The sequence below is a fragment of the Mesoplodon mirus genome (assembly GCF_964341445.2).
Source record: "Mesoplodon mirus genome assembly, chromosome: 7".
Classification (NCBI taxonomy): Eukaryota; Metazoa; Chordata; class Mammalia; order Artiodactyla; family Ziphiidae; genus Mesoplodon; species Mesoplodon mirus.
In genome coordinates this window covers 120,927,208-120,938,554 of record NC_138983.1, presented here as the reverse complement: position 1 = coordinate 120,938,554, position 11,347 = coordinate 120,927,208, and the positions used below count along the sequence as shown (strand labels likewise).

The 11,347-nt window shown below is 41.6% G+C and overlaps 1 protein-coding gene across 2 annotated transcripts; it reads right to left on the bottom strand.

Annotated features, from left to right (window-relative positions):
- Nucleotides 1–382: 382 nt before the first annotated feature.
- Nucleotides 383–11,320, bottom strand: SDHD (succinate dehydrogenase complex subunit D). Of its 2 annotated transcripts, XM_082627948.1 has the most exons (4): nt 11,188–11,320; nt 8,476–8,592; nt 5,552–5,696; nt 383–970 (listed from the first exon to the last, which is right to left on the bottom strand). In XM_082627948.1, exons 1-4 carry the CDS (start codon nt 11,237–11,239, stop codon nt 805–807), a joined length of 480 nt encoding a protein of 159 aa, XP_082484074.1. In that variant the 5' UTR covers nt 11,240–11,320; the 3' UTR covers nt 383–804. The 2 variants fall into 2 exon arrangements, with proteins under 2 accessions (XP_082484074.1, XP_082484075.1); XM_082627949.1 differs by lacking the exon at nt 5,552–5,696.
- Nucleotides 11,321–11,347: the final 27 nt, after the last annotated feature.

Sequence of the window (11,347 nt, the reverse complement as noted above, 5' to 3'; positions counted from 1 at the left end):
AGCATTTTTATTCTTAAAAAAACTTTACCTTCATAGAATACATTTTCACATTAGCGATTCCCACAGTGGGAAAACAACTTATTATTACTTATAATTTTATATTTGTGAACAGATTATTTTAGGACAAGTAAAATAAACATATTTGAGGATTAAGTCTCCATTTAGAACCTGTAACAATTTGAAGCATCTTTAAAGGGACCTCTTCCCTACATGAAACTTCTCTATATTCAGAAACTTTCCAGGCTCTTCTTCCTAGGATTTAGAAATCAGTAATGTGAAAACTCAGCATTTCTAATTTTCAAATCTCCCTAGGACACGTAACCATCAGTAACTGGTATCGACTGAACAGAGGGGGGGATGTTTACAAAAACGAAACACTGCCTAATTTTCTGCAAAGTCTTTACTTATGAATTAACAGTCGTTCCCTTTCGCCATCATCCTAGGACAAATATAGAAGTTTGATCAAATATTGAGAGTAATAAAGCTGAATTCCCTTTAAGAGTCTGATAAATTAACAGGCAAAGGCTCATATATAATGTTTAGTTATACTGTGAGTCTTCTGAGAAGCTGTGAGACACCCCATTAACTCTCCAGAATAAAAAACTCACTCTCACAATTTCTTGGATACAATTTCTCTCAAATCTTTCTTCAAAGATTAAACTCTAAAAATAACTGGCTGATTAGGAGAAGAGGTTTACCAGCGGACTAATCTGTTATTTCCCTCTTATTGTGAGTTGAAATGGCATGACAGAGCAGAGGCAAGGAGGTGTACAATCAATTCTCAAGGTGTCAAAGTCTAAAGGGTCAGAGCTTCCACAGCATAGCCACAGCTTTGCAGATGCCCACATCATGATAGTTGAAATAACAAAGCCCAGCAAAGGTGAACGCCGAGAGCACCAAAAAGCCTGCTTTGGCAGCTTTCTGCAACGCAGCCCCTCGAACATAGTCAGTAACAACTTGTCCAATGCCCCTAAAGAAAAAAAAAATCACAGTACAAATGAAAAACCACAAGTGGCGTTAGAAGGCTATTCGGTTAACTTGGCTGCAAAAAAAATAATCAGTCAAGGTCAAAATGCAACTCATGGTAACAAAAATCATAAACCAAAATGAAGGAATCAAGTGTACCCTAACAATATAATAAGGACACCTTCCTATCCTTCAGATTCAATTTTCAAGTCGTTGATATCAAAGACAGTAACTAATTCCTACTCTATTTATAAAATTTTGTTTTTTATTTTTAAACCCAAACAAATGGCCTACAGAGTTTTTCATTAATTGAAAAAGAATTTATTAAGCAGATATTATGTGCCAGAATCTGTTACGGATGTTGAGAGTACAGCAGCAAATAAGACAGCATTCCTGCCCTTATGGAACAAACATTTTAGTGAAGAGAAAGAAAAAGTACACACGTGCTATGAAGAAATATTTTAGAAAGGATGGCTTGAATGAAAAGAACATCCCAAACAAAAGTAACAATGACCTTGGCATCTCTGAGGAATCGTAAAAAGGTTATGTGGCTGGAGAACAGGGAGACCAGAAGGCGGGGCAGATCGCACAGGGCCTTGAAGGTCATAACAAGGAGTTTGAATTTTACTCAAAATACGACGGGAAACCACAGCTGTGCTTTAAGTGGGGAGTGACCTAAGTAAGGAGTGACCTAATTTTACTTTTTAAATAACAGTTCTATTGAGATATAATTCACGTACCATAAAATTAACAATTCTGTGGCTTTTAGTATACTCACAGAGTTGTGCAACACCATCACTGTTTAATCCCAGAACATTTTCATCAAAAACAAACCCTGTACCCTTTAGCCCATTACCCAATCACTAATTTGTTTTCTGTCTCTACATATTTGCTAACTCGGGACATTTTTCATAAATGAAATCATACAATATGCGGCCTTTCGTGTTGAGTTTCTTTCACTCAGCATAAGGTTTTCAAGGTTTAGCCATGTTGTACCATGGATCAGCACTTTAATCTTTGTATGGTCAAATAATGTTCCTTTGTAAAAACATATCACATTTTGTTTAGCCATTCATCAATTAAGAGACATCTGGACTGTTTCGCCTTTTTGGCTATTATATAGTAATAACACTGCTATGAACATTATTGTACAAGTTTTTGTGTGCGTGGGGACACATGTTTTCAATTTTGGTAAGTATACACCTAAAAGTGAAATTGTCAAGTCATATAGCAACTCTCTGTTGTTAACTCATATTATAACTCTTTGTTATAATAACTTTTGTTAGACCTGCCAAAATGTTTTCCAAGGTAGCCGCAACGTTTTACATTCCCAGCAGAGATATTTGAGGACTCCAACTTCTCAACACTCATTATTGTCCATCTTTTTGATTACAGCCATCCTGGTAAAGTGTAAAGTGGTGTAAAGTGTAAAGTGGTATCTCAATGAGGTGTAAAGTCAGTGTAAAGTGTAAAGTGGTATGAAGTGTAAGGTGTAAAGCGGTATCTCAATGAGGTTTTGATTTGCATTTCTCTAATAACAAACAATGTTGAGCATTTTTTCATGTGCTTATTTTCCATTTGCATATCTTGTTTGGATAAATGTTAATTTTACCTTTTAAAAAGGTCACTCTGGCTATATGTGGTGAAAGGACAGTGCGGGCAGAAGGGTGGCAAGAACAGAAATAGAAACCTAGTTAGGAAGCAGCCGGAGTAGCCTAGGCAAGGCTGCTGGCTTAACTTAGCTCACATTATGTTCTGAGGAGAGAACTAACACGAGCTGATGGACTGGCTGTGGGGTTAAGACAAAAAGTAATACCTAGAATGACTCCCAGGATTTTTGGCTTGAACAACAAGATTTAATTGAATTAGGGAAGAATGGGAGAGAAGGAGGTTTTGAGGGGAAATCAAGAGAGATTTCAGGGGTGGGGAAAGAGTGATTTTTGGCAATATTAAATTTGGGATGACTATTAGACATCCAAGTGGATATGTCGGTCAGACAACTGGAAATACAAGTCTGCAGCTCAGGAAAAGAAGTCTGATCTGAGCTCACATTGGAGAAGTGTGTAGCCAGAGAAATTTAAGAAAGCCTAGAATGAGCTTGGACGTCAGACCTTTATTATTCAGAGGTCAGACAAGAGGAAAAGGAGCTGACAGAGGAGACTAAGAAAGTACAGCTGGTAAGGTAGAAGAAAACAAGGTGAGTATGGCATCTAGGAAGCCAAAGAAAATTTACTTAAGGAGAGGATGGTCGATTAAGTTGAATGCTGCTGAGTTTCAAGTGGAGGACAGAGAATGGACAACTGGATTTGGAAAAAATGAAGGTCTTTAGTGATTTTGGTAAGAACAACTTCAGTTACACAGTTGGGATAAAAAGCCCAATTAATGTGGGTTAAAAAAGATTGGATGCTAAGGAACTAGTGCACAATTATAGACAATTCTTTCAAGTCTTTTCTGTGTATGTGTGAAAAAGGAAGAGAGAATCAGTAAGGTAACTGGAGAAATCAATCGTAATTTTTAGAATGTATGACTTTAGGACTTCCCTGGCGGTCCAGTGGTTAAGACTCCACACTTCCACTGCAGGGGGCACGGGTTCAATCCCTGGTTGGGGAACTAAGATCCCATACGCCACACAGCACGGCCCCCCCAAAAAAAAAAGTATGACTAGATTTAGCTTATTCTGATTCTTCACCGATTTTGATGGATCTCCTTTCAAGAAACACACATCAGAGAAATCCTACTGTAGCTGTGAGCTAGTATTTCATATGCAACTGGAATCTTTTATTGTGAGAGGTCTATCTGGTTGAAGGGTAACTCTAACCAACCCTAGAAAACTAGGTAAGCAAAATCCCCTTTAATACTAGCTAGAAAATGATTCTGACAAGTTACTTACTTCCCTGGGGTTTAGTTTCTACAACTGTAAAACAATAGGGTTGGTTAAGATACTCCCCCAAGTGCTTTCAGTTCTAACAATGCAAAAAAATCCTCCCCCACCCATGACAGCATATTGTCCTTGCAAAACAACATAAAATGGACAACTTAAGGAACCCAATTGTTATTAACAAACTTTCTAGAAGGTTCATTAACTTAGAAAGTCTAACAAACTACACTGGGTAAAATAAGTAAAAACTGGAAATTCATCCATTCGACAAATATTTACTTAGTGCTATGTGTGAGATACTGCCCTAGGCACTAAAGATACAACAACAAGTCAAAACTCCTATTACATTTCTTTGTTTAAAAAGGGCAAAACTGAACTATAGTGTCTAAGTGATGCACATTTGGGTGATAAAACTATGATGAAATGTAAGAAAATGATTGCTATAAAAATCAGGATAAAATTGTTTCTGGTGGGGGGATGTTGAACCATTATGACTGAGATAGAACACAAGGAAGAGGCTTTTGCAGGAGGTGGCAAAGGTCTATTTCTTGACCTGGGGGGTATTACTATTATAATAATTCACTAAGCCATAGATTTGATTCTTACGATTTTCTGTATCTGTGCTTTCATTCTCGTGAGGGGAGACAAGAAATATACAAGATAATAAACAGATGATAAAGTATATTAGAATGAAATAAGTGCTACTGAGACAATAAAGACAGCAGAGAGGGATAAGGAATGTTGGGAGAGACACTGCAATTTTGAGTAAGTCGTTAGAGACGGCTTCACTGAGAGGTAACATTTAAGATGTGAAGGAAATGAGGCAACAAGCCAAGTATATAACTAGGAAGAGTTTCAAGTAGAAGTAACAGTAAGAGTAGAGCCCTGAGGCCTGGAGTGACCCAGGTGTGTTCAAGAATTAGCAAGGGGGCTTCCCTGGTGGCGCAGTGGTTGAGAGTCCGCCTGCCGATGCAGGGGACGCGGGTTCGTGCCCCGGTCCGGGAAGATCCCACATGCCACGGAGCGGCTGGGCCCGTGAGCCATGGCCGCTGACCCTGCGTGTCCGGAGCCTGTGCTCCGTAATGGGAGAGGGCACAACAGTGGCCACCAAAAAAAAAAAAAAAAAAAAAATTAGCAAGGAAGCCAGTGTGAATGTGGCAGAAAATCATTGAAAATGAGGAAAGAAAGAAGGGGAAAGACCATATAGAGTCTGTAAATCACTGTTAAGAACTCTGCCTTTTAGTTTAAGTAAGATTAGGAGACAATGAAGGGTTTCGAGGAGTGTATGGACCTGTCTTAATATTTTAACAGGATCACAGGGGCTGCTGTGTTGAGAACAGACAGTCCAGTTAGGAGACTACTTCTGGAATCAAGCATGAGGACCAGGTTTGGGGCTTGAACAAACAGAAGAATGGAAATGTCATTAATTCAAATGGGCAAGAATACTGGAGGAAGAGATCTGGGGAAGATCAGGAACTCAGTTTTATGACATGCTGTGTTCAAAATGCGTACAGATATGAAAGTGAAGACATCAAAGAGGCATGTGGATACATAAATCTGGGCATATAAATAGCTTATATATGTTTTAAGATTCTCTTCAGATCTTCAGTATCTCAACCAACTTCTCCCTCATACGCAATAGTGAGACAAGCTCACAGCAAACAAACTGAGCAGACAAGGTAACACTGAAAGGACTGCTGTACTTGCCAATGACTATGAAGAGTGAGGGCTGCAGCCAGAGAGTAGTCCACCGCAGAGCAAGGGTTCAAATAAGCAGCTGGAATTAGGCCCAGGAGCAAAACACTGACAACCCTCTCACCAGTCCAGTGGAGAGATGCAGCCTTGGAACCAGCTGTAGAAAGGAAGGACGAGATTCATAAGAGTTGCAGGGGGAAACACACATCTCAATATTTGCCACAAAATAGCCCAAACTGACATAATGGCAAACAGAATGCGTGGAAGACTTAACTCTGAGCATAAACAGGGTAAGACAAAGGTAACGGAGAGATGCAATCTCCTTTCTTTGAAGTCTTTCAGCACAGGGTGTCTCAACGCCTACATATATTAATTAGAAGACAGATCCACTTTGCTTATAGGCAAGAAGATGCACCAAGTATCTTTGCAGAATTACCAATGTTGGACTTCAGTGTAATAGACAGATACCTTATGAATATAAGTTGGTGACACCTATGAAATTCCTTTAAAACATTACTCTTTTATTTACACCTAAGCTTGGTAAGTAAAGTAATATTAAAAATCCTCCCAAAAGAAAATTAAACCAGACAACTCAGAGAAGCAAAGTTCTCGGGCTTCCCTGGTGGTGCAGTGGTTAAAAATCTGCCTGCCAATGCAGGAGACACGGGTTCGAGCCCTGGTCTGGGAAGATCCCACATGCTGAGGAGCAACTAAGCCCGTGCGCCACAACTACTGAGCCTGCACTCTAGAGCCCGTGAGCCACAACTACTGAAGCCCGCGTGCCTAGAGCCCATGCTCCGCAACAAAAGAAGCTACCGCAATGAGAAGCCCGTGCACCGCAACGAAGAGTAGCCCCTGCTCGCTGCAACTAGAGAAAGCCCGCCCGCGGCAACAAAGACCCAACATAGCCAAAAATAAATAGATAGATAGATAGATAGATAGAAGCAAAGTTCTAATGTCAACTTTTAGGATCATCGTTCTTCTTCTGTCCCGTTACTTATAAATAGCCAAAAATAGATATGGAACATGAAAACTTCTTTTATTTATTTTTTTTATAAATTTATTTTTATTTATTTATTTTTGGCTACGTTGGGTTTTCATTGCTGTGCACGGGCCCTCTCATCCAAGTTGCGGTGAGCGGGGACCACTCTTCGTTGCAGTGCGCAGGCTTCACACTGCGGTGGCTTCTCTTGTTGTGGAGCACGGACTCTAGGTGCACAGGCTTCAGCAGTTGTGACTCACAGGCTCAGCTGTTCCGCGGCATACGGGATCTTCCTGGACCAGGGCTCGAACCCGTGTCCCCTGCACTGGCAGGTGGATTCCTAACCACTGGACCACCAGGGAAATCCCTGAAAACTTCTTTTAAACAAGTGAAAATAAAATGGGCTTTAAACATCTCTTTGAGAGCCTCTACCTTTTTTTGGTTACGTACCCCATTGGGAATCTAGTAAAAGGATGGAGCTACTTCCTGGAAAAGTGCACATAGGTACACACATTAAAAACTGTGTAGGGGGACTTCCCTGGCAGTCCAGTGCTTAAGACTCTGCACTCCCAATGCAGGGGGCGCAGGTTCGATCCCTGATCAGGGAACTAAGATCCCACATGCCACGCAGCGTGGCCAGAAAATGAAAAAAAAACCAACTGTGTAGGGGCTTCCCTGGTGGCGCACTGGTTAAGAATCTGCCTGCCGATGCAGGGGACACGGGTTTGAGCCCTGGTCCGGGAAGATCCCACATGCCGCAGAGCAACTAAGGCCGGGCGCCACAACTACTGAGCAGGCGCTCTAGAGCCCACGAGCCACAACTACTGAGTCCATGTGCCTAGAGCCCGTGCTCCACAACAAGAGAAGCCACCGCAAGGAGAAGACTGCACACCACAATGAAGACTAGCCCCTGCTCGCCGCAACTAGAGAAAGCCTGTGTGCAGCAACGAAGACCCAATGCAGCCATAAATAAATAAATAAATAAATAAAAATAAATTTATTTCTTTATTTAAAAATAAAATAAAATAAAGACTGTGTATACAACTTTGGGGGCCTTCCCTTAGTCCCATGCACCCCAAGTTAAAACCACTCTGCTAAATCTAACTGAACAAAGCTCAGAAACAAAAACTTTTCAAAGACAACGTAATTCTAAAAAGCAGGAAAGGGCTTCCCTGGTGGCACAGTGGTTGAGAGTCCACCTGCCGATGCAGGGGACACGGGTTCGTGCCCCGGTCCGGGAGGATCCCACATGCCACGGAGCGGCTGGGCCCATGAGCCATGGCCGCTGGGCCTGCGCATCTGGAGTCTGTGCTCCACAATGGGAGAGGCCACAGCAGTGAGAGGCCCACGTATCGCAAAAAAATAAAGAATAAAAAAATAAAATAAAAAGCAGGAAAACTATACTTGCCTAATTACTCATAACTCAGATGCAATTATAACTGGTAGACTTAAGAACCAAAGAAGTCTCCTCTGTAAAATACTGATCTTTCTAGACTTTAAAAATGAAAATATAGTTAACTTGTTATTCACCTACAGATTTTCTAAGATTTAATAATACCTAAACAGTATTCATCCAAGAAATGCCATGATTTTAATATCAACCTAAATAAAAATAAGCATGTCAATTACAGCTATAAATATGCATGATTTTTTAAACTGTCTACTATTCCAAATTATTTGTATCTGGCTCCTCTCCATTAGCTACATAAATAAAAGTAACTAAATTATATTGAATAGCCTCTTCCTACAGAACTATTTTCTTTTTAAAAAATTTAAAAAGACTTAGACCAGAAGTTTCTGTATGAGTGTAAATGGCATGATTCAACCATGCTAGCATTGTGTGCCCAGGTGTAGGCTAGGTCTTCATTCGATAGAGCTGGACACAAGAATTCCTCTCAGAGACAGCAAGTCCTGCCAAAGGCATGATAATCAGCCCAGATGAAGATGGACATACAATGGTGGCTGGGTGACAGGTGAATTTGCTGTATTCCACACCATCCTGGGGTTGATCGGTCCTGGAGAAATGCTGAGACATGAGCCGGTCTGACCACTGGGGTTCGGAGGAAGAGAGCTAAGGAAAGAGACATTAGGGGGATCATAAGCACCTCTCCTTTAACAGGATTGACAGACTTTAGATAAATGACCACAGGCAAGCTATTTAACCCCAAACAGGGAATAACCAACTCATCTGTAAAATGAGGATAGCATCTATTTCACTGGGTTGCTATGAGATTAGACTAAGTAGCCATGGAAATATTGAAAAATCAATGAACACTTACATAAAAGGGCTTCACTTTGACTAATTAAAAAAAATAACTTATAGCTCCTTTCTTCTCCCATTTATTCATCTATTCATCCAACAAACATTTAATACATGCAAGATTATGCTCTGCACTAGAGCAAGAGAGATAAAAGAGAAAGTCTTTGTCTTCAAGGAATTCAGTCTAGTTTGGGAAATACCATCTTCCTTTTCAAGATCAATTTCTCTGCTTGCACTCTTGAACCCATCCCTTTCTGTCCTCTTTTAGATCTTGTCTCTTGGTTTAAAAATACGCAGACCTAGGTACACCCAACCCTACCAATACTGCTGTGAGACGATGAGCAATTAAGTTAAATAGGCTCTCCAAGAGTCAATGTCCTCTCTTTTGTAAAATGAAAATACTGGTACTTACTTCATAATACTCCGCTGAAAATTTTAAAATATATGTAAAATGTTCAGCATAATTCCCAGAATGTTATAAGCACTCAATAAAACGTAATTTCTCTCCTGTATCTTTAACCTCTCCTTCCTTCCTACTGACCATTTTCCCTCAACTGATGTAATATAATTAACCCTTCCCTTGATCCTATGTCCTCTAATGCCCATGCACTCTTCCCCTGCTCCCTTTCTTCACTTTCCAAACATGCTTCTTTAAAGTGTTGTCTAAATCACCTCAACTTCCTCATTTCCTTATCGTTCTTCAACTCTGAAACACGTCTTTATCCCCACCAAAGCTGCTTTAGTAAGTCACCAATGGTCTCCTGTGGCCACATCCAATAGGCACTGTTTAGTCTTCATCTTACTGGGCTTTCTGCATCACGTGGCACTGGTGGCCTCTCCTCCCTTCTCTTCTCTGAAAGAACTCTCTTCTACTTCTCCTTTTGATTCTCTCCTCTGCAGCCGCTCTTAAATGTTTGCCCAGGATTCCATCATCTGCCCATTGCTCTCCTTGCTTCCTATGCCCACCCCTAGACATTTTGTCCACTCAACTTCTAGTGCCTTTAAGCTGATGAAACCCAACTCTGTATACCCAGGCCTGATATCTCTCCAGAGTTTCACAAGTTTAAGTGCCTGGAAGGCCTCTCCTCTGAGATACCCCACACAGTCCTCAAACTTACCATGGCAAAAACTAAAATCACCCTTCAACTCACTTTCTCATTTAAACTTGCCTCCCATCTACATGCTTACCACTTTATTTAAGGACATCCCAGCCACTCTTTCACCTTACCCAGAAATCTGGAAGTCATGTAGGACATTCCCTCTAAATTCAGTCAAATGCCAAATCATACTGATGTGTCTCCTAACATTTCCTGAGACAATCTTCTCTTATGTACAACTTTCCAAGTTCAAGACCTCACCATCCCTGCCAACACTGCTACAACATTGTCTCAGCTCGTCTCCCTGACTTATGTCTTAGCCTGCCCCATTTCCCATGACGGCCATCTACCACATTGCTACCAAAGTGGTCAATGTAAACTGCGAATCTATGTCAAACCTTTCAAGGGCTCCCCTTCACACGAAGTAAAATGCATACTCCAAATCAAGACAAGTTCTTCTGTGATTTGATTTCAGTTCACCTTTCCAGAACCATCTCATTCCTCACCTTGAACTTCACACTCTAATATCTGATTTGTTTTATTTTCTCTCATAACAAGCAGTTTCTACACCTTCATCATTCTTTTGCTCATCCCAGTGCCCTAACTGTAACGCCCTTCTTCCTGTGGCCTTCCTTACCCTCAACACTCAAATCAGGCACACCTCCTTCAAGAACCCAGACAGGGTGATCCTTCCAGAACACACAGCTAATATATTCCTCCTCTGGACTGGCATACAATTTACTTACTGCACAGTTTTTACTTTATGTTATATTATGTTTATATGTGTTTTCTCTACAAAAACGAAAACTCTTTGAGGGCTGGAACTATGTTTTTTCACATTTGTAACCCAACCACATAATACAGTGACTGGTATAACCCAAATGCCCACTTCAGTAATTATCGCACTGAACTCCAAGGGAAATAGGCAAGACGTAGATTGGGAGTGAGACCCTGACACTCTTTTGCAATTCAGGGAGGGAGCACTCTAAAAACAGCGAATGGGGAGAAAAAGAGAACTCATGTGAATAGCCTCTGCAAGACTGTAACTTTCAAATTACCCCCATCACCACATCAGCCCAGAGCAGGGGAGATATGCCCTCGGGTAAACATCTGGGCCCGCAGGCAACGCTGGTGATGCTGTGGTTTCGGCAGGAGCTAGAGCTGCCAAAGGGAAGGAGGAGGGACACCCCGCCCCCACCCCACCCCACCCCCGCTCAAAAGGTCTCACCGCCCAGCACACGAATCCTCACCGCATTCCCTTCCCCGGCTGGAGGTTGTGCTAAGCACCTCCGGCTGCCAGGATCCTCACCTCGCCCACCTCCGGCACCGCAGAGGACACTCAGCCTCCACAGAGTCGCCATGTCGCTCGGGAAGGCTCAAGGTCACCCAGCAACCCGGAAGCAGTCATATGACAACATCCACCCCGCGACGACGAAAGAAAACGAGGAAAAGGAAAACGCCGGGTGAAC